Source organism: Phoxinus phoxinus, assembly GCF_949152265.1.
Source record: "Phoxinus phoxinus genome assembly, chromosome: 12".
NCBI classification, from domain to species: Eukaryota; Metazoa; Chordata; class Actinopteri; order Cypriniformes; family Leuciscidae; genus Phoxinus; species Phoxinus phoxinus.
Window position 1 is genome coordinate 30,133,430 of NC_136887.1, and position 24,699 is coordinate 30,158,128.

General features: G+C 37.2%; 1 protein-coding gene across 1 annotated transcript in view; it reads left to right on the forward strand.

The window, feature by feature from the left end:
* The first annotated feature begins 7,232 nt into the window (after positions 1-7,232).
* The window catches only part of abca1b (ATP-binding cassette, sub-family A (ABC1), member 1B), a 36,294-nt gene continuing 18,827 nt past the window's right edge, over positions 7,233-24,699 (forward strand). The window contains exons 1-9 of the mRNA XM_079630066.1: positions 7,233-7,371; positions 10,684-10,791; positions 12,078-12,171; positions 14,937-15,078; positions 15,201-15,319; positions 18,774-18,895; positions 19,408-19,599; positions 21,470-21,559; positions 24,374-24,614. Of these exons, the coding sequence (XP_079486192.1) occupies positions 10,726-10,791; positions 12,078-12,171; positions 14,937-15,078; positions 15,201-15,319; positions 18,774-18,895; positions 19,408-19,599; positions 21,470-21,559; positions 24,374-24,614 (1,066 nt within the window). The 5' untranslated portion in view covers positions 7,233-7,371; positions 10,684-10,725. The remainder of the gene's footprint in view (positions 7,372-10,683; positions 10,792-12,077; positions 12,172-14,936; positions 15,079-15,200; positions 15,320-18,773; positions 18,896-19,407; positions 19,600-21,469; positions 21,560-24,373; positions 24,615-24,699) is intronic.

A 24,699-nucleotide genomic window follows, 5' to 3' on the forward strand; every position in this document is an offset into this window, starting at 1 on the left:
TCAAATTAATATTTTACATTAAAAAAATTAACAGTGCAGAATCTTACATATTTAATAATTTTATATCATAAAGTTTTTAACATGAGGAAGAAAAAAAATAACATGCATTGCGTTCTGTTTATTAAGAGTTTTCTTAAACCTCAGTTTTTTTTAAATTCATTATTTCTTTTTTCAGGTAGTCAATGTCAGATGTAAAGGTATTATTATCTCTCTCTACGTGCGTGGCACTGATACAAGGGTCATATAACCAAAATTATCTCTCACAGTTGGGTGGAACATTCAATTTGCTTTCCTACTTCATGTTTATGTGCAATCTTCAGCAGTTTTAGAGAATGCCTCAACACATTTTTAGCAGAGGTTCTGAAGTCTGCAACATCTGTAGGAGGCTGTTTTGCTTTGCTCTTATAAACAAAGCAGGCCTATTACTCCTTAAACCCTGAACTTTCCCCTTAAATGTGATAAAACAGCATTGACGTGTCTGCCACACACTTTCTTAGTCAGCAGGTTTGCACATTTTTGCTTGTTTATCAGTCCATTCTCAGCTTAGGTGTTATTATTGTTCCACAAGAGCCTTTACTCTATTTCTGACAAAGAGGAATGTGATGTTTGTGTTTCATAGGCCTATACCAGCTCTGTGCATCTAGCATTCCATGTTTCTTTTTCTATAAAGCATAAGTCCTGCTCTTTATGGACGTGAAACCGTGCGAGAGCGCGCCGAAGGTGTATTTACACAAAAATCTGATTTCAATTGCTCAAATGCTCATTGAAAAAAATGTTAGGCCTAGTGTTGCATTTACATACTTTGAAACAATTTCCACTTAGCAATTGCTAGTAAACTTCACATAGCCTATAATTAGTTTGTGTAGAACATGTGTTGCCTGAGTTTCTGATAATGTGTTTCATTATTTCATCACCCTCTTCCACTGAAAATGTCAGAAATGTTACACAGCTTCCCGTAGCAGAGGAGCTGACATCGGTGTGTGTTGTAGGCCTACGTGCCAACAGTTGTAATACATGAAGCGGTAATATCAGCTGACCCTTCCTCCAGATAGCGAGATCACACACAGGTTACTTAAAGGGATAGTTCACCCTAAAATGAAAATTACATCATCACCTACCTAACCTGGTGTTGTTCTAATGCAGCCCTTCTTTCTTTTATGGACCACAAAAGGAGTTTTTTTTATGTTTTTTTATGTCCCGCTCATGCTCGTCCGTGCCGTAGACTATATTCTAAGTGTTCTCGGGGTTAACGCTAGAGTTTAGTGAAAAACAAACCAAATGTTGAATTTAGGCCTATTGTTTAACTACATTCTTGGCCGTTGGTCATCTGTGTATTCCGGCTGGACGACCTGCCGCAGTTCAGTCCGTCTCGCCCATGAATTTTGTTAAATAGTAGGCAAAATTAAATTTCGGTTTGTTTTTCCACTAAACCAATATCATACAGCCTCAGGACACTTGGAATATACAGCACGTCACATGGGATCATTAAGTGATACTGTTGCGTCTTTTTTTTTAAAGCTTGATGCTAGTCACTAGCCTACTCACCATGGACATGTATTATTATTATTATTATTTTTTAAACGATATCATCAGATGGTTGTCATGTATAACTTCAATATAGTTTTGTTCTACCAGTATTATGAAATTGTAAAATACCGTCCATTAAGATATCATTAATAGGTTCATTTGGATAATGAGCTCTGCAGTATTTTGGGGAATTAAGATGTTTGTGTTTCTCACAACGCTAGGATACTGGATCTGGCTTGAGAACAAGGCCATGATTTCCCAGACTTTCACAATATCGGCAACTGTATTGCAACACCATGACAAACACCAAACACACACAAATGACATCTTTCTTTGCATATGCCATGGCACAGGATTGTTGCTTAGGTTGTACCTGAAGAGCTGAGATTACTTAAAGGTCTATGGAAAAAAATATTTTCCAGATAAGGATTAAAGGATTAAGAACATAAACTCAATAATAATAAGTGTCAAATAGGTCAATACATCTTATTCTGGTCTAGTCTGATGTCATTTATTATACAGTTGTATATACATTATTGTACTGAGAGAATAAAATAGCTAGAATATATAGATATTAGAGCATAGAAATTGAGAAGACATGTCCTCCCAAATACAGTCATGTGAAAAAGAAAGTACACCCTTTTGAATTCTATGGTTTTAATTATCAGGCATAATAAAAAAATCACCGGGTCTTTTAGCAGGTTTTAAAATTAGGTAAAACAACCTCAGATGAACAACAACACATGACATACACTGTGTTATTATTTATTTAAAGGATAATTCCGGTATTTAACACCTTGAGTCTATATTGTAGTTTGTTTTGGATGAACAAGAGTGGTGGACAATTTTTTTTTGACAATGGTTCCTCTCTTGAGTTTTTGACTATAAAAGAATTGGCCATGGACCCATTTAACATTGGAGTCAATGGGCATGTCCGAAAATGTCATTAAAACAGCCAATAATGTTCGTTTACAAAACTGTTAAACTCACCGAGTGGTTAGTGGTGTTCGTTGATGATTATAAACAATATATCGTCGCAACATATGATTCCAATCCGTTTATTTTGCTATAGTGGAACTATTTTTTCAACAATGGGATTTTACAAAATGACGAATAAAACACGACAGAAACTGTATTTCGCAACACTTTTTGGTTCTGGAACATCAACTAACATCACTAATCACTCGGTGAGTTGCACAGTTTTGAAAAATAATGTTAAAGGTTGTTTTAATGACATTTTCGGACATGCCCATTGACTCCAATGTTAAATGGGTCCATGGCCAATTCTTTTATAGTCAAAAACTCGAGAGAGGAACCATTGTCAAAAAAATGTTGTCCACCACTCTTGTTCATCCAAAACAAATTACAATATAGACTCAAGGTGTTAAATACCGGAATTATCCTTTAACAAAAACTAGGCCATAATGGAGAAGCCATGTGTGACAAACTAAGTACACCCTATGCTTTAATTGCTTTTAGAACCACCTTTAGCAGCAGTAACTTGAAGTAATCATTTTCCATATGACTTTATCAGTCCCTCGCATTGCTCTCTTAAGGTCCTGCCACAGCATTTCAGTCGAGTTGAGGTCTGGACTTTGACTGGGCCACTGAAACACCTTGATGTTTTTCTTTTTCAGCCATTCTTTTGTAGATTTGCTGGAGTGCTTGGGATCATTGTCCTGTTGCATAACCCCTTTTTGGCCAAGATTTATCTGTCAGACAGATGGCTTCACATTTGACTCTAGAATACTTTAAAGGAGTTCATGGTCGACTCAAAGACCGCGAGGTCCTGCGGCTGCAAAACAAGCCCACATCATCGCCCCTGCACCACAGTGCTTCACAGTTGGTATGAGGTGTTTGTGCTGATGTGCTGTGTTTGGTTTTCGCCAAACATGGCGCTGTGAATCATGACCCAAACATCTCCACATTGGTCTCGTCTGACCAAAGGACATTGTTCCAGAAGTCTTGAGATTTGTTCAGATGCAACTTTGAAAACCTAAGCTGTGCTGCCATGTTCTTTAGAGAGAGCTTTCTACCCAATCAAGCCATCATTTTTCAGTCTTTTTCTAATTGTACTGTCATAAACTTAAACATTTAACATGCAAACTGAGGTCTGTAGAGTCTGGGGTGCAGCTCTTGTGTTATTTACCGTTTCTCTGAGCTAGGGGTGAATTTGCTGGGACGTCCACTCCTGGGAAGATTGGCAACTGTCTTGAATGTTTTGAACTTGTGAATAATCTTCCTCACTGTAGAATATTGGACTTCAAATTGTTTGGAAATGGCCATATAACCCTTCCCAGATTGATGTAGCAACAATTGCTTCTCTAAGATCATGGTGTCTTTTCTCCTTGGCATTGTTAAGACACACATGAATGATCCTGACCAGCAAACAGCCAAAACTTCTGCTTTTATCACACTCACTGATGATAAATTAATCAAATAAATTTAATTAGAAGCGCCTGAGCTACTTACTGACTGCTTGTTACACATGGCTTCTCCATTTTGGCCTATTTTGTTAAACCATGACACAGTGTAATATGTCATGTGTTGTTGTTCATCTGATACCTTATTTTTGGCCAGAGGAGAACTGTCCCCCCAACTGAGCCTGGTTTCTCCAAAGGTTTTTTACTCCATTCTGTCACCTGATGCAGTTTGGGTTCCCTGCCACTGTCACCTCTTAGCAGGGGACACTTAACATTATTTTTTAGAAAAAACATTCAACAATATTATTGATCTGACTGTACGGACACTGTTGCATGAGAACTGAACTGAGCTGGACAATGAAATTTTTTTTTCAGAACTGCTTTATTAAATGAACTGATTTAATAATAGATTGTCTTTGCAAAGGAAATGAATCAACACTGAACTGACTTCAGCTAAAAAAAAAATAGATTCCTAACACCTAAAGCTGCTTTGAAATCTGTATTGTATAAAGCGCTATAAGTAACTTGACTTGATGTGACTTGACCTGCTAAAGATCAGATTAGTTTTTAATGACCTGATATGTAAAACCATCGAATTAAAAATGGTGTGCTTTCTTTTTCACATGACTATATATACACTGTAAAAATGCTGCGTTTTGGGTCAAACAATTTGGGTCAAATATGGACAACCCCAGCCGTTGGGTTAAATTTAAAAAAAAAATGTTTAACCCAACGGTTGGGTTTGTCCATATTTGACTCAAATTTGGGTTAAAATAACCCTGCATTGTGTGTGTGTGTGTGTGTGTGTGTGTGTGTGTGTGTGTGTGTGTGTGTGTGTGTGTGTGTGTGTGTGTGTGTGTGTGTGTGTGTGTGTGTGTGTGCGTGTGTGTGCTTTTGTTTATATTACATTGTGGGAACCAAATGTCCCCACAAGGATAGTAAAACCTGAGATCACCTCCATTGTAGGGACCAGCCAGCGGTCCCCATGAGGGGAATGGGTTAATAAACATACTAAATTATATTTTTTTGAAAATGTAAAAATGCAGAATGTCTCCTGTGATGGGTAGGTTTAGGGATAGGGGCAGTGTAAGGGGATAGAATATACAGTTTGTACAGTATAAAAACCATTAAGTCTATGAATGTGTGTGTGTGTGTGTGTGTGTGTGTGTGTGTGTGTGTGTGTGTGTGTGTGTGTGTGTGTGTGTGTGTGTGTGTGTGTGCGTGCGTGCGTGTGTGTTTGTGTCATCCCATCAACTATATCCAAAGAAATGGATCTCACTGAAGTGAAAAGTGAAAGGGAATGAGCCAAGTATTCTGCCTGCATTCAAGACCCTGAGACTGCATATAAATACTTTGCCATCATCTGTATTTTAAATAATAACTCGTTCAAATTGGATTCTGCTATTACGGCTATTAAAAAGCAAACAAAATGTCATAGTTTCCCAAACACCAGTGGAAAAGGCACGTTTCCCCTGCATTGTTTTCCTAGCATTCATTCGTCAGCAGATGTTAGCAGTTATGCAGTTTAAGAGCTGTTTTGGGCTCCACTTGTAGATCCAGACCCAGTTAAAGCAGCACTAGGTTACTTTTCTTTTTTTTGCTCTCGGGGTCCCCCTACAGTTGGGAAACAGTATTGTCCTCTACTACTGTCGTAAACTCTGTCATACATGCACGTGCATCTGTTGACAACCATGATAGCCCTGAACACTGGAGGAGTTCACATGCAGGTGTTCTGCTTGCGTCGCGTGTGAAATGTCTTCATCCCAGGTACAGTGGCATATATTTCAGCATGTCATGATATGAATATAATTTCATGGGTTTTATTTTTTTTTTCAAACGACAAATGATCGCGATATTCACGTTTACAAGCCAGCGTCATTATAGTAGCCTAGTCTATTGGTTACCGTTTTACTGAATCTATATGATACTTCAATGCAATGTTTGAGTGGTAGATAATAACCATATATCGTCAATATTATAATATCAAGCTACCTATAGATGAATCTGCAAATTTTACAAATCGATTTGCATTATAGCTTGTTTATTCGTTTACAAATAAACAAATATCACAGACATGTTAGGTATCCTAAAATATTATTTTGTACATCTTATATATTTACTTGCAAGAATGTAGCCCCTATCAAACTTGTACACGCCGTTTAGACATAGGCTTTCATTTGATATTTGAAAGTCCGCATCGGTCGGGCATAGGGTTGCCACCTTTGATTTGTGAAAAACCGGGACATTCAGATTATTATTATTTTTTGGGGTCTGAGTTGTAGGTTGTAAATAGTATTTTCTTTGACACTGGTGGCTCATCCGACTTTGTTGTGTTATCCTCATAGACAGTGGTTATCCTCCTCGTCCGTCTCTCTCCCCATTTCACACAATAGATGTAAATAGACAGTTTTTAAAAAGCTAGCTAGCAACTAAACTCACACTGTATCATCTTGGATGTGTGTTGATGCGCGCGCGCGACCGACCGACAGCACAGGCAGTTGCTAGGCGATAAGTTGAGCTTCTAATCAAATAAAAGTAAACGCCTGGCATTGGCCAATCCACTGTTTTACCCGTTTTTACCATGGTTTTTACCCGTTTACGGACACAGGATTGGATGTACTGTACACAACTATGAAGAAAACACAGTAGCGGTAGACGGAAACGGTTTAATTTGAAACCAGGAAATTCTACTTTAGAAGTATATTTTCACAAAAAAACGGGACAATTCGTGTCCCGGGAAAGAATATGAATTTTCTGGGACTGTCGCTCAAAAAAAAGAATAATCCCTGGAAAACATCGGGCACCCCTCCTCCTCCTCCAGCTCACGCCAGCGAGGAAACGCTGGCCCAATGTTGATCCTCGTTCTGCCTTTAATACGATCACTTTCTCGTTTCCTCTTGTTGCTTTCCTCCGACAAAACCTTTGCTTTCTTGCTTTTCTGTCTGCTTCGGCTATGACTATAACATTTGGCAAACAAACGCTAGTTTCGATTTTTAAGGAAGTGGGGGTGGTGGTGGAAGTGACGTATATGCCGTAAAGCAGTCGAATTTTGTAGTTCTCTTTGTTCGCCGGTTACTACCCGAAACCCGAAGTTTAAAAGTACGATTAAAAACGCTACAGACCCCGTCGGGCTATGGCAGACGTGTCATTCAACCTATTGTAAGTCGATGTACCATCACAAGAGACTTGGAAATATATTATTAAGGTTGAAAAGTAACCTAGTGCTGCTTTAAATGTGCAGTACAGTGGATGACCGGCAGTAACCCCGGCGCTCAGAGCGGATGCGCTATAAAACCACTTCAAAATCTTCAGATGCTTCTTCGCACGAGCACCACCACCGGCGTCACCAGAGTGAATCCATATACATCTGATTCATAGGGATTACAGCGAATGTCCATCAAAGATATTCAGCTGTGTCTGGGTAAGATACATTTATTCTTCGTTTTCTTTAACAACGTTTATGGTTTTGAACACAAACGTTTTAGATGGCGTATTATTGAAAACAATACAAATATAGGCTAAGAGCTATAACAACAATATTTTAGAATTTATGAAGAGAGCGAGAGAGTAAAAGTTGTCAAAAGAATTTGTTGAATGAAAGTTCAGTCTGGTAGGCTACAAGTTTTTTTTCTCCCATCGAAGTAGGCTATGCTTCAAATTAAATTATGCGACGCACTTGATATTTAACTGCATGACAAATTCAGAAACAAAATCTGACGTTGTTTACAAAAAAAAAAAAAAAAAAAAGGCTAACGGAAACCAGCAAAAGTGACAACCTGTGGTTCTTTATCAGTGAACAGAAAGATCAGGATTGCTATTTGAGAACAGAAACAGAACAGTGACCCAGACAGACAAAGGTGCCCCTACCTTTCGGAGAATTTTCTTCTCGTTTTTGTCTTCAAAACGGTAAGATGAATAACTGTTATACACCGTTAAATGATAACATAGCCTATTCGACCCTTCTCATGAACACACAGAACTAATCTCTGTAAGAGAAATATGCTATTCAATCAATGCCTCTGTTTTTATACATGATTCATTTGGTTAATCTTACATGAGTTTTAGATTTCCTTATGACAAGAGAAGTGATTGCCAGGTAGGGAATCATCTTGTGTATGTTTTGTATGTTTCATATTTTTATTCTTGTTTTCATCACACTTTGTTCTATTTTCCCAAATGGAAAAACAATAAATTCAAAATATGTGGGCGGGAATGAAACGCCCCTTTACACTGATTGGTCAACCAAACATGAAAATTCCCATAACAGAATAGTCATCCACATGCAAGTCCTTTAATATATTTACTTAATGTTTAGCCTACCCCCCTGGCTGTATGTTTCTATATTATTGCAGTTCTGACTGTACATTGACTTTATTTGTTTGAAGTTTAATTGAAACATTAAAAAAAAAAGAATAATAGTCATCCGCTACCACAGTTATACTGACTCTTAAAGCGTTTATTGCATCTATTTAATCTCTTTCTCATCAACCAGACTAATGGCTTGACACAAGCCCTACCGGGGCAGAGCCGACAAGACTTCCTTCTGTGTAGACATATGCACTATTATAGGTGTTTATATCGGAAGTCATGTACCTCATCTGCTCCCACATTACCCACTAGTCTACTTATTTGACACACCGCCTGTTTTATTTAGCTGACCAGCTCTCAAAATCTGTGTGGCAAAGCTTCACGATGCACTGGACAGCACGGAGCAAATACATTTACAGTTTCTTTTTAAGTGTCAATGCTGCAGTCATAACATTTCAGGCAATACGCAGAGTTTGTTTCATTGAGTATTAATTGATGTCACTCAAAACGGTGTGTTTTATTTTCTCTGTCAGCTAAACTTCCAAAGCAAAGTCCCTGACCCGTTGCGCGACTGACTCACAGCATAGCCGCACAGAGTGGCGTTTCATTCCTGAATGAATCCGAGACTTGACCGAATGAATCAATTGAGCGAGTAATTCAATGGCTACGTTCAAGTCCAATTTTCCTTGCTAACTTCCCTCTGTCTCCTTCACGCCATTGTACGTCATTGCTTACGTTGCACCAGTGCCCACTACTGGCGGAAACCTTGCGATGTGTTTACATGGAACGCCTTAAGCCCTTGATCACTTGGAATTCGCAAAGGAGCTGATTTATTATTTACAGTTTTTTCCTTATGAATTTGTTTTATGCACCATTCTATAGTATGTTTGGGCTGTTTAGAGAAAATATAAAAAAGTTCACAAACAAAAATGCCAAGAGAAATGTGTCAATTGTTGTATAGAGCTATAATTAAGGTGGATAGCAAATCAGATAATTTGATCTCAATGACAATGTGATGGGAAATGTCTGATTTGTCTTGTCTTGCTTAGGGTGATGATTAACCCTATAAAGCCTACTGTACTTTACCAAGCGAAAGGCCTATTAGTACAATTCAAAAAATGTCCTCCTTCAGGTGACAGGTCATGCTACATGTGTCTTTTTTCTGTGAAAGCTTTACTGATTTTTATAAAGTAAACATAGGAAAATTTATATTTTTAGTAATATTTCAAGATGAACACTACTAGAGTGTTTTACACTACAAATTAGATTTACTTGATTATCCACAATTTAAAATGTGCACTGCACTCTAAAAAAAGCTGGGTTGTTTTAACCCAATTTTGGGTCATATATGGGCAAACCCAGCCATTGGGTTACATTTTTAAATTGCCTTTTTGATCCAACGTTTGGGTTTGTCCATATTTGACCCAAAATTGGGTTAAAACAACCCAGCATTTTTTAGAGTGCGAGTATCATTATGATACATCAGGCTTTTGAGGCTTTTATTACATTATGCTCCCCTCACAATACAAACTACAGAGCTTTGATCATAAAACTAAGCATTTATAATATCACCTTACTACTATTATATTATTAGGAGACATAGATAGAGTGACAACTGATATTTATATGCATTTAAGTCGTCTGCTATACTGTTACAAAGATCTCATTGATTTACATTACAAGTTATCAGAATTTCATCTTACTTTTTGGCTTTATTAATATCAGTAACTGCATCAAATTGCATATGTTTGCTCAGTTTGAGCCTCTGAATAAAACTGAGGTGTTTTTCCTCCTCGAGTCTGAGCTTCATATTCTCATGAGCCAACGAGCCTGATGTATCAAATATGATACTCAACAAAAACACGCATGCTTTTGCACGCACGTCAGGCTTTACAGGGTTAAGTTTAGCTTCCACCCTCTCCCATCTGACACAAACCTGATCATTTCTGTTTGGGGATAGCTGATTAAATCACTGAAAGGATACAGAGAGTGAAAACAATGTGAGCATTAGAAGATCACTCAAGAATGCCTGGACCCTTTTCGCATTTGAATAGAATCATTAGCATAGAGCAAGGCCACCGATTCTCTCCTTGACTTCCAGCAAGTCTGTGCATTTTAAATGAAGCTCTTTGATCAAACATGGCCATTAGGAATAAAGCTACCTACCCCAGAGACCCTAATGGCCTGTGAAATTCCTTGCTTGATGATACTCTGACACTACAAGGTCCACCACTTCTAGGAATTATGGGAAAAAGAAAACGCTAGCCTTCCCTAAAACGGGTCACGAGAGGAGAGATGAAAAGACGTGAGCGAGAGGCAGAGAGTCAGATAGGAGGGCTGCACTTTGTCCTGGACTTTTGAGCTGCTCTGTTGTTCGCTGCTGGATGTGTTTTTCACTCTGCGCTCCTCCGTTGTGTCGTCGCAGTCGAGAGCTGAGAGCTGAGAGTGAAGAGGGACCCGAGTGAAGATGTCTGTCTCCACTCAGCTGGGTCTGCTGCTCTGGAAGAACTTCACCTATAGAAGGAGACAAACGGTGAGGACAACATTTATTTTCTATATATCTTTCTGGTTTTCTCGTTGTTTTTCCATCAATTATGATTTTTTTGAATTATGAAAATATAATTTTGTGTTACGCATTGTGTTTGGGAATATAACTCACAAAAAAAAAGTCAAATGTGTAACAGTTATGATTCATTTAACTGGAGATTTTTTTAGTCACTTTAAGCTCTTCATTTCTGGAAAGTTATATAATCTGAAGACGTTTATATCCCATAATAACAACCCGCATTCAGTTATTTTAATATAATTTCAATACAAAATGCTGCTACATAAATATTCTCAGAACAATGCAAATTCAAACCACTTTTATGTGACTCTCCTAAAAGCGATGCAGACACAGACAGACATATAATTCAAATCTCAATATCCTTAAAATAGGATATTTTACTCTTTAAACCATTACAACACATGATGTGTTCTATATAAAGGCTTTTAGGCTGGGGATCACATCATGAGATCATTTTATGGATTTCATTTGAATTATTTCATTTTGTTTTAATTCATTTGTATTAATTAAACCGCTTGAAAACATACTCTATCTCTAGTTCAAATTGAAATTATCCTTTAAACATGAGAGTATTATGCAATCATTTAAGATTTCCTCTTCCATAGAAACTTTTTGGCATAAAGCATTCTTGAAAATTGAGTCAAGAACCCTAGGGTTATTTCCTAAGAGTGTGGCTGTGCATAACATGGCACTGACATTTGTGTTTTTTACAAGGTACTTCCAAGAATATGGTAATTACAAATGAATTTTTGTAAAATTCCAAGTAAAAAAATATTTAAACACAAGATTACCATGGTACATGTCTTCAAACATGGTTGGCATAGTATGTCCAAAAACACATGTTGGGAATATCTAAAGACTTGCATGAAAATACAGTGCTTAATTGACTTTACTACAGTTTAATGGTTTGAAACCGTAAAATACTCAATACTTTTTAGAGTGCATTGTTTAAAATAAATAAGCATTACCCTAAAAAGTGCTAAATGGAGAAAGAGTGGTCAGGTGACTTTCCTTCCCGATTGGGTCGATGCAGACATGCCATGTAGTTCTATATCTGGAGGGTCTGATCGATTCCCTGTCACGTATTAATAATAAATGTTGTTAATAAAAAGTTGCCCTTGATGACATCACTCACCAGAAGCCCTTACTTTAGACATTGGAGACTGGGAGCTCTATAAGTCATGTTTGGTCTCTAATGTCTGCACTTCAGAAAACGCTGACTGTTTTTGTCCTCGTGTGTTTGACTTGTGCAGCTCCAGCTGCTGACGGAGATTGTGTGGCCTCTCTTTATTTTCTTCATCCTGATCGCCGTGAGGTTGAACTACCCGCCTTACGAACAACATGAATGTAAGTATCCTCCACAGTTGTGGCCTTTTTAACCTGCGAATAGAAAGAAAAGCATTTTAAGAAGTGATGCGCTTGTGCTTTGTCTGCGCAATGCAACATTTATATCTTGTTTTTGTAACATTAAATTCCCAACTTGGCTTTGGAAAACTAAATGGCTTCCACGTGTTGCTCGGAAAACAACTTTTGCACTTCAACATGTGCATATTAATCGCATTGCGTTACCTAAATACATGGTGCACGGCTGCACGCAGGGGTGAAAATGCACGTTTTGTTTCATTGCACGATTCTTTATGGTGCATTATTATCAGATGTGTCAAGCTCGCAGGGTGTTTATGAGTTCTCGCTGATAACTAGAGGAATTGGTCATCTGTCAGTCACAGATGTAGAAAGATAAGGTGATGTTATCAGGAGCATGCTGTGATTTAACATTTTAGAAACATTTAAAGATGGACAACATGTTCTACATTTAATCATCAGCTGTTATTTGATAGTACAGTGACATTGATGCTCGCATTTATTAGCTGGTTTGTTCAGTGTATCGTTACATCTTGTTTAATAGCACCTGAGCTTTTATTGGGCCTGATTGTCTTTCTAACCTCATTGGCCAAATTTTATATATAAGGAACGTCACCATGACCTAAGAAATGCAACTCATGCCAGCGCGAAAACTACTCATGAATTCAAAACACAATGCCTGACTATTAGCCTTTGAAAAGACATACTATATTAAATGTAGAATATTAATGGATACGATTTTATGAGATTGTGAACTTTCTGTTCTTCTTTGTGGAACTTTGAGCCTTGGTCATGAGATCTGGTTGACGTTTAAATGTGTCTGTGTGCTACCGCTTTGGTTTAAACAGGATATAGGGGAGGTACCGAGCAGAATTTAACTTCTCCTAAAGTCTGGATTTGTCTGATGATGGATGAGTAGATTTGTCATATGCAAGTACAGGCATGTTGCAACCTCTCTTGCTGAAGTGATTAAATGGACATAGAACAATGTCCATCGTGTTGGTAATCAATTTTAGGACTACAAAAACCAGCAATATTAATTAAGTCTCTTAAAGGATTAGTTCACTTTTAAAATGAAAATTCTGTCATCATATACTCACCCTTAAGTTGTTTCAATCAAACCTGTATGAATTTCTTTCCTCTGCTGAACACAAAGGAAGATATTTAGAAGAATGTCAGTAACCAAACAGTTTTTGGTTCCCATTGACTTCCATAGTATATTTTTTTCCTACTATGGAAGTCAATGGGAACCAAAAACTGTTTGGTTACTGACATTCTTCTAAATATCTGCCTTTGTGTTCAGCAGAGGAAAGAAATTCATACAGGTTTGAAACAACTTAAGGGTGAGTATACGATGACAGAATTTTCATTTTAAAAGTGAACTAATCCTTTAAGCTGTAAACACACAAATTATGTGGATAAATGAATCCCAAGAAGTGTTTCACCTCAAAAAAATTAAAATAAAAAAGGATATATTTTGAAAGAAATTGATTATACAAAAAAATTGAAACCATAAAGATTTATTTTTGTATTGTGTTATGACAATTAAGCACATTCTGTAAAAATACTGTAATGCAAGATATTTTCATTTTACAACAAATACGGCCAGGATAAATAAAAATGTCCTTTATTATCATATATAATTATAATATATACAAGTTACATTTTTATATATCCTGGCAGTATATATTGTACATCTTTTAATTTATGCTGAATTTAAAATAAAAATATGTTTACATTATTACATGTTTGTATATACATTATTACAGTATTTTTTACAGAATATGCTTAATTGTATAACAAAATACAAAAATAAATCTTGTAAAAAAAAAAAGAGAACTGCTTGATTATTGTGGGGAGAAAAAACTTTAATGTTCCCAAAAAATGTGCTTCATATTCTTAATTTACAAAATAGCCTATAAGTTCTTTATTTTCTTTTTAGTTTAAGTTTAATATAAGTATGGCCCATATATGCTTTTAGTCAGATTCACCCTGTTATAAATTATTTAAAAATAATAAATGGAATTGAACAAATATCCCCTGAATTGATTACTTCATGCTTAAAGTATTATCTTATCTTTGCTGTGCTCAGCAATGGAGCAGCTGGCAGTCTTAAGGTTGACTGATAGCAGACCTATACATTTGACTCATTATAGAAATAACAGTGAACCTCTGGTGTGTGTGTGTGTGTGTGTGTGGGGGGGGGGGGGGCATAGGTCACATGTACTGCTTAGGTAATCACTTGATAAGGTCTCCTCGTAGAGTATGCTTCTTCCAGGGATGGGGAGTCCGCTGATGTTTGCTGATGTTTTTAGGTCTGTGGGAAGATAAGGAAGTCTAAGGGTGCACGTCCATTATCTATATGGGTGTATATGGGTGTATATGGGCATGGGGATTGGGCTGGGAGGTAGAAATAATCAAAATCTCATCCGGCACATCATGTCCATGCCATTGGATGTCAATTTGATAGTGTATCATTCACTATCTAAAAGCTTCCCGTTATCATGATCAGTCGTCGTACATGAAGTAGATGAGCTTTTGAAGTCAAAGATGCAGTATCTGAGGGAAAAAATGATTTTACAAGAAATATACTGTTTCTGACATCATCAGTCTATGCCATTGTGTTGATTATGCTGGTTTTATCGTGTACACATTCTTCTCTTCTGTTCTCCTAGAAGGCCTTAATGTGGAAACTCTTTTCAATCCTCTTCAATAAAGTAGTTCATTTCATCTCCCTTTATTTGTTACAGGTCACTTTCCCAACAAAGCCATGCCCTCAGCAGGCACCCTGCCATGGATCCAGGGCATTGTCTGCAATGCCAACAATCCGTGCTTCCGACACCCAACCCCTGGGGAATCTCCGGGAGTCGTTGGGAACTTCAATGATTCCATGTAAGTTGTTGCCTACAGCTGAATATTCCCGAAATAACAAGTTTGTCAGCTTTAATGTGACTTATTATATGTAATAGAAGACATTGAGTGCAATTTGGTGATAATTCTGCTTTCTTTATTAGAATCTCACGCCTGTTTTCTGATGCTAAGAAGATCTTACTTTACAGTCAAAATGACAAGAGCTTAGATGGATTCAAGGAGCTTATCAGTGCAGTAAAAGTCATGCAAAACAACACAGCTGGTGAGTACAGTACAGTGGATAAAAACATTTTCTTAAAGAAATAGCTCACCTGACAATTTCAATTCTGTCTTCATCCTCTTATCGTTCCAAACTTCAAATGCCTGAGCTGTTCTTTTCCATACAGTGACCAAGCTCTTAAAAGGACAAAAAAAGACATCATAGTACAATACAAGTGGTCCATATGACTTGTGCACTGTACTCCAAGTCTTCTAAAGCCATTTTATCCAAAGCGACTTGCAGGGTACTTTTTATTTTCACCCACAAGAACCAATGTCATTCAGCATCACTCATTAACATCATAAACTTAACGTTTTTATATATCAAGTATGCAAATGACCAAATGAGATGCAAGCATACAGCGTGAAGATTTTTTCAGAAACGTCCATAGCAAATACTTCTAACATGAAGTGACTCACTCGAATTATCAGTAAATCCTTGTAAACAAACATACAAGTAAAAGGTTGATGCCCATCAGTCTTAGAGGATTTGTTGGAAAGTGAGTGCATATTTTCCACTGGGAGAGGAGAAGGTGGGTGGCTGAATGAAGGATCAAGCCTTTCATACAAGCCATGGCAAGTCGGTTTGAGGGCTAGTGTGGGTGTAAAATACGCACACACATCCCAGAATCCAATCGTCTAGCATTACCTTCTCTATTCAATTCACTTAGCGTGTGCTGGGTAAGCAGCGTGAACTGTCTCTTCCTGTTCACAGACTTCTCTTCTCACGCTAAGTGAGCTTTAATCGCATTTCTCCGCCTAATGGAGGAAAGGTTGTACAGACGCCATCATAGAACGTCTGGAGTAACAATTTACAGAGCGCATTTAACATCTAATGTACAATTACATTTTTAGATCTGTGACAGTTAGTGAAATTGGTAGATGACTTTTAATCGCTCCCTACAGAGCTATACAGACAGAGAATAAAATAAAAACAAAAATGATTAAAAAATGTGACCATAATACACCTTCCTGTTTCCCAAAGTAGAAGAGTCTTAAAGAAAAAGAGCCACGTCAGCCCACCTGTTCAAATTAAAGTTTCATTATTGTGTCTCATGCTGTCGTGCATGACAATAGGAATGCTTTGAACTCGCCATCCAGTCATTGTGAGGCTTATCGTGGCATCCGCATGCTGCGATCTCATTCATTTCTGTCTTTATTCTCCTCTTTTGATTTCAACTAATGACAACAGACATGAAAGAGTTGAGTTCAATGGGTTTAGGTTATAGTTAAAGCTTAAACTCACTCACACCTAGATCATTTGCTATGATAGCGGTAATGCTGGATTCACAAAGTGCTTTAAAAAGCTGCTTTACAATTAGCCACATAATGGGTTATAATGTTCATTAAAAACATTCACGCTTAAAAAAATGACGGCAATCGTTGAAATGGCCAAATTAATAATGTAATGGTGTTCGCTTGGGCTATTGAGGGTTTAGTTGAGCGTATGACTTGTATTCACCTATCAATACTGATAGCACTTAAACGCTTTGCGCACTTCCTGCAAAAAAAACAACAACAAAAAAACAGTTCAAAAGTTTAAGGTCAGTACGATTTGTTTTTGCAACAAATTAATACTTTTATTCAGAAAGGATGCATTCAATTGTTAAAAAGAGACAGTAAAGATGTTCATAATGTTACGAAATATTTCTATTTCAAATAAATGCTGTTCATTTGAACTTTCTATTCATCAAATAATCCTGGAAAAATATATAATTAAAAAAATAGGCAGCAAAAAATGTTTAACATTGATAATAAAATAAGAAATGTTTCTTGAGCAGCAATTCAGCATATTAGAATGATTTTTTTAAAGGATCATGTGACACTGAAGACTGGAGTAATAATGCTGAAAATTCAACTGCATTGCAGAAATAAATTATATTTTAAAATGTTAAAATAAAATAAAATATTTTAAGTTGTAATATTAGTTCACAATATTACCGTTTTTACCATATTTTTTATCAAATAAATGCAGCATTGGTGGGCAAAAGAGACTTCTTTCAAAAACAGAAAAAAAAGGTCTTATCAACCCGAACTCTTGAATGGTAGTGTGAATTTCAGACATAAATTACAACCGTCTAAGAATTGGATTAAGGGTTTTGGAAACCCCTGCATTACATATACCAAGTATCCTGATTTCAACATGTAATTTATCCTGATTTCACCTCGTTTAGACTCAAGACTCTCATTTTGAGCTTGCATATACCTGTCCTATCTAAAAAGGGCATTACAGATGTAATTAGCCATGACTTTACAGAAGGTCCGTGCACATGTCTTTTCAGACTCCATTGCACTCCCTTATTTCTTCCCCCTTAACCCTTAAATCTTTTCAAAAGACTGATTAGTGTGGAAGCGAATGAATGGTTCAGGAATCTGCCACCTCCTGGGGGTTTCGCCCCTCCCTTGCAATGGACACACTTCCAGCCTTTGTTTCCACGAACAGCACAGAGCATGGAGACAGTTGGGCTGCACTGGGCGACGGTTATCGCAGATAGTTGTTAGCTAGATGAATGACTAAACTTTACCCAAACACATTAGGTATGACTTTATGCGTATGGATTGGAGGAGGGGGAGTCTACTGTTTGCGATCCCCAAATTTACAGACTTGAAGTATTTCCATCTAGAATAGGGATTTGTTTGGGACTCATTCACTTCCATCAGATAATGTAAAAATGTACCTTTTTTTTTTAAAGATTCATATAATCAAAGAGGTACACTATCTTATGCTCACCCAGGCTGAATTTATTTATATTGATTTTAAAATGTAATATATTCCTATGATGGAAAGCTGAATTTTCAGCATCATTAATCCAGTCTTCAGTGTCACATCATCCATCAGAAATTGAATATTTTCAAAATAAAAGCATTCATTTCTGTTAAAAAAAATCGAAACTTTTTAACAGTAGTGTAATGTCACACATTCAAGAAAGGAATGGGAGTCTTAAGTAAATCTTTCCCATTTTTATGGATTTGTGTGGGCTACTTCATCCCCTTTTGTAGATTCCAGAAGATTTAGGCAACTAGACTCCCCACGTGTTTGTGGAATCACGCGATGTATCAGTCAACGTTTCTTTCCACGCCCAGGTGAACCGCACTAGCTGGCCTGCTCCGACATGTACTTGAACTTTGTAAGAGGAATGAAATTTAAGGAGAGCACATGAGTGTGTTGTTAACTCTCTCAAAGGCTCGACACCTGAATGAACAGCGCTAAGTTTCAGCAAGTGAGCGCATGTACTCCGAACAAAAGTTTGAGGTTTTCTAAAGAATGTGATGTAAATGTAAATTGATGGAGAGTGGGGTGCGTTTCCAAAATAATTAATCCCAAAATAGAGGGGCGGATCTGCTCAAATTGAAAGTCTGGTCAAATTGCTGAAAAACATATAACTACAGCCATTGTATGTTGCTTTTGTAAAGCATTCCTTAACATGCACACACTAAAGTGGCATATTTGTCCTTAGGTTTCAAGCTGAAGGACTTCCTGCGTGAAAACGAGACCCTCTCAACGTTCCTCCGGCAAAATGCCTCCTTTCCCCAGAATTATGTGAAGAATATTCTGGAAGCTGATGTGAATCTTGAAAAGGTGAGCATCGAAAAGGGGGGATAAAAAAAACAATTCTTCCATGCTCAAGCTAAAACAAAGACCCAAATGTCACATCTGCTGTACAGTAATTACAGTGCATACAGTATGTAGGGCACGGTCATTGTTTCTAGGTCCATTTGGATAGTTTACACCACACATGCTGCTAAACTGCCCCTGGGAATCTGTTAAAGAGAGGAAACCAGCATGCATCTCAATTTTTTTTTTTGTAAATCAACAGCTGTTAGCGGTGTGACATGCCCTCAGGGCATTAAACAATCTACAGTCCTCATAAATGACCATAAGCAGCCTAGTTTTACCCTAATGTACCCTCAGAATGTGTATTCAAGGCATCTAGTCTAAGCACTTTATAAAGTCCCTCTCCTGATAATAAACTCATAGGTCATATGAACAGTTCTGTTCCATCTATCTCCAAAACCCCTCAGGGATCACATGAACACCTTCTTATCTGCCCTCAACCTTACCGTTTATCACCGATGCTCTTCGTGTTTTAGGTGCTGATCAAAGGTTTCGGCGTCCATCTGAGAGATATGTGCAGCTCCACCACACTTGAGGACTTTGTGACCATCCCAGACAAAGCGGTGGCGAGATTCACCCAGGAGATCATCTGCAGGTCTCCAAAGAGCTGGCTAGACCAGGCCGAGAGACACTTCAAGTCCAACCTGGATTTTCTCAAACCTCTTAGGGTAAGAAACATACAGAGAATGTATTATAAAATGTGTTATAAAAAAAAAATCATGCCATTATCCTAAAATATTCAATGGAAGAACCATGATATAACCATGGTATTCTCTGAAGTACTTTATTACATTTCTATGGAATATGAATATGGTAATCAAACTGTACCATTGTATATATTAAAAGTGTCATATTCTAATAAAAACATATCGGTTAAACTAAAAAATAAGGTTTCATTAACAGACAACGAACAATACTTCTACAGCACTTGTTAATATTAGTTCATGTTAATTTCAACATTTATTAATACATTTTTTAAAATAAAAGTTGTATCTGTTAACATTAGTTAATGTACTGTAATCTAACATTAACAAAGAATTGTGTTTTTATTAACTAAGATTAACAAAGAACATTAAAAAATGCTGTAAAAAATATATTCCTTTTTGTTAGTTAATGTTATCTAATGCATTAACTATAATGTTGACGAATGAGACATTATTGTAGTGTTGCAGAACAATACAATTCCACACAAAAATCAAAAAGAAAAACATGAAAACAATAACATGTATTTACTTAAATATTACAATTCTGTTTATATATATTTTTTATGTTTTTTTTTTTTTTTGGGGGGGGGGGTCACAAATATTAAAATAATATTGTTTTACAGTTGTGACAATCATCGAGAGTAATTACAAAAAGCTCTGAATGCTTTTTGATTTTTAATTATCAACAATATGTCAAAGTAAAAAAAAGGTCCTAAAACAGACTATTGTCTTTATGCAAAATATAATTTTCACATTTTTCACTCTACCATCTGACACCATCTCTAAACCATGTTAATGTAAGAGGGGTGTCCAGATGGTGTTGCTTTATTGTTAGCAAAGGGTGTAAATTAAACTGTTGCTTAATAAGGTACCCCACTGTGTGTCTGAGGGTGACAGAGGTCATCATCTTATCTTCCAAACCGGTGCAATAGTGTCTTCTCCTCCTCCACTGCTGTTGATAGTGCTAAACAAAACCAGGCGACTTTATCATTGGCGTGCATTGTGCCAAGACACAAACAACTCAACAGTCAGCTAAAAGAGAGAAATTTAAAAAGAATGAAAGAGTTAGTGGGTTATGAAGAGCAGGGGATCGTGCGTGTCGTTGCCTGTTGCCCTACACGCCTACATTAATACACAGCCTGAAGCCACGGCTGGAAGTTACAACACGTAATGACAGCTTCAGTTCCTCTGTTCTGCTTCTTCCTACGAACTTTTCAAAGAAATGTGAAGATGTCGGGTTGACTCATAGATCACGCTGGTCAATGAAAGATGATTTTGACGCAACACTCTTGGGATTGTGGAAAACCAGATTAATGGGTCGTCCTAGTTTGATTTCGCTGGCTCTTGAATGCATGGAATGAACGTGACCACGCGTAACATTTATGGTTCTTTGATCATTTACAGTCATGCAAATTAGATGCCTCAAGAATGAGTCATCACTAACATGAGCGACTAGATTTGATTTAACAGCCATAAAAACTGATTGGCACTGAACTGAGTTCATTTACAGTATTGTATTACTTTTTTATTCGGGTTTATGTATTTTATAATATTTTAGTTTGCATGGTTGTCTAATGTAATGCTAATGTAAATATAGCGCAAGAACACAGTTACAAAATTAAATATATGTATATAATTTATTTATTTTTTACTTCTAACTATTTAAATATACATGTACTTTAGACATATTCCATTTTATTTATTTTAACTTTATGTGATCAAAGTCTAAAAATGTATATATAAATGTAAATTACACAAATTGTACATTAAGATATACACTATTATTTTTCAATAACTGTATTACAACAATATTTTTTTCTCTGCCTTTTACCAGTCGGACATAAGGACTAATGCCACTGATGTCCGTCAAGTTTCCAAAGCCACAAACAATCTTCTGGAGAGCCTGGGATCACTGGCTGTAGAGGTACAGTAGATCTCATGTTATTTATTAAGCATTAAAGCCTATGAGTTTATCACTACAGGCAAGGTAAACCAAATCCTGAGCTGTTCTGTGAACCGTCAATCAACTGCAAATGAGAGTTGTTTATCATAATTCAAACCGTAAACCGTCTAAACCGTCCCATGAGAGTGAAGTGACATGTAATGGCGAGGACAACTGCCGGGCCTGTGACGCAGGAGTAAAGGTGTCACATTGGGCCTTGCATGTGTCGATGAGTTCGGTAGTGTCTCGCTTGCCAGCTGTAGTGGTGCACAGTGGGAGGAAGAGAAAGTTGTTTCAGCTCCCAGCTGGACAGATATACAACCAAGCACAGCTGAACAAGCATCCAGAGAGAGAGTCACACAATCCACTCCGCAGTCAGTATCTAAAGACTGCAATAAAGACGTTTGCTTTACACGGAGAGATGGGCGTTCATGACCTGTTTGCCCGTACAAAAGCCTCTCTGTTCTCTGCTTAACTGAAAGCGAAACCTTTGGCTACAAGTCTCACTGAATGGAACATTAAACTCAACCCATTGCTCTAATCTGGCTCACCCTCATGGTTGAGACGGATGGTGAATTCCAATAACCTTTTACTGTGTTGGTATGAGACTCTGGATGAATGCTGATTAAAGTGCAAAAAAAATACATTAAACATGAAAACCTTGAAAGTTTTATACAGTATAATACATTTGTTTCAATTATATATATTGATTTAAAATAATTTTGCACTGTTGCATCGCATTTATTTAGGAGTTTTCTCTGTACGGCTTTGTTTTAGAAGGGACATGAAGGGACATGAGGGGACATTATCCCTCCCTCTGTGAGAGTATTTTTGCGGTAGGCCATCTGTTGCACTCTCCGCCCTCCATTCTCTTGGCACTTTTACACTAAAATAGCAGCAAGTGACTTGTACGCTTTCTGAGTCAGATCCGTAAGGCTAACGTGGTTTCAACCAGCAAACCATTATGCCGTGCACACCTGGTTTAAAATGAATGACCAGGAGACACAATTCTCTACTCAGTGGAACTAACTGCATATTATTCAGTATATACTGCATACTTTTTTTATTATTATTAAATGTGCGCATTATGTGCACAGTATACATACTATATACTACAGAAATAGTAAGTTTAGTGTGCTTATCCGAACATAGCCAGGTGTGAAAGAAAAATCACTCATGAGATTTATTCTCTTAGACAGCAATGAGATTAAATGGGGACACTCTGGAGACTTCTTCGTAAGTCTTATAATCAAAATGAAAGTTTCCTCTTGGGTTTGCATTAACGTGAAATATCTTGACCAGCGCAGAATAACATTTCTATTCTTGTCAGCCACCCTCCTAAAGCAAACCTCCTAGTTTAGACATGTAATTTATGTTAGACAATCCTTTGTGTGTTGAAAAAGCAGAACCAGCTTTTCATGGGAGGGTTTATTTGTCTAATGCTATTTGTGTTCAATTTGACAGTCCCTCGGGGCATCTGCTCTCTGGATTCTGGATTGTTGGTTAAAAACATCCAAACAGGACTTAGACAATGACAGTAGCTGTTAAGGATTTTGCAAACATAGCCTGCACTGGCGTAAATAATCAAACACTAGCATTATTTTCTGTTGGATGTACTGTTAAAGGGACAGTTCTCCCAAAATTACAATTATTTCATTATTTACTCACGCTCATGTTGTTCCAAACCTGTATAACTTCCTTCGAGGAAACACAAAAGGAGTCGCTCTTTTAGGCTCTTTTCATTTACAATGACTAGAAACTGGAGCTTTCGCTCTCTAAAAAGGACACAAAAGCATGTATCATGATAGTAGTTCAAACGACTTGCGCACTATGTTCCAAGGATTTCATGGGTTTGTGAACTAATCACTCTTTTGAATTGAATGTTTTCAGTTAATTATTTGATTCAAATCACAAAAATGATGTAAATTCATGAATCGATGAATTCGATTAAATTCTCAAGTGTCAGTCTCAATGATCTGGTCGCAACCATTTACATTCACCAATTGCTTAAATTGCTATCATATGGCTTCAGTTGGTTTGTATAATAGTACTGAATTAACTAATGCTTTTGATGCTTCATTGAAACTGCATAGGATAGAGTGACTAGTTATTCTTCAACATGAATCCATTTGTTCTTAAAGTCCGCCTGTAGTCAATCATTGTATCCCTTGAAACTAATTTTTGATCAGCAAAATGACATATTTAAATGTTTTTTCCTAGACTTAAAATATCTTGAATGTAACTCTACACCCTTGGCTCATTTAGTATACGCGGTTCTATGAATATGCAAATTAGCCCCGCCTCCACTCACTCACAGCAGCTCAGAGATCCACTCGTTGATGATCACACGTTGATCTGATTGGTTAGAAGGTAGTTTGTGGTGTCAGAAACACCAGCGATTTCAAACCACAGTTTTTGAGACTGTCTTTGGTTCACTGCAGTTTTAAGGAGAAAATACTCAGCAATGGTGTTGACACAAATTTACACATGGTTTGTCTTAAATCATATTGAAAACACCACATGGACGTATAAACAAAATGAAAACCTTGATTTTTACCCGAGGGAGACTTTAAATAAAACCGTATGGGTTAGGAACAACATGAGGGTGATAGAATGATAACAGAATTGTTCTATTTTGGGTCAACTAATTGATTAAAAACACATACCAACTTAATATAGAAAACAACATGCTGGTTTAACAAACTAATGAAAACCACTAAGTAAATTTGTGGTGTGATTACATATCAATCAGACTTCTTGACTCGATTAAAATAGTAACATTCGTCATTCTTTCAGCTGGCCAGTATGAGGAGCTGGAGTGACCTGCGAAATGAGATCCTGTTTCTGACCGAAAACGCCACCGGCTCCCCGGGTCTGATGTACAAGGCTGTGTCCCGTATTGTGTGTGGACATCCGGAAGGCGGTGGCCTCAAGATTAAATCCCTCAACTGGTACGAGGACAGCAATTTCCAGGCGCTGTTCGGCAGCCACAACGACAGTGATGACGAAACGGTTTCAGTCTACGACAATACCACCAGTACGTCAAACCTACGACGGTTTCTTTTTATTATTAATATAATATAATATCATAGCATTTATTAATACTTTGAATTAGCTTTTAT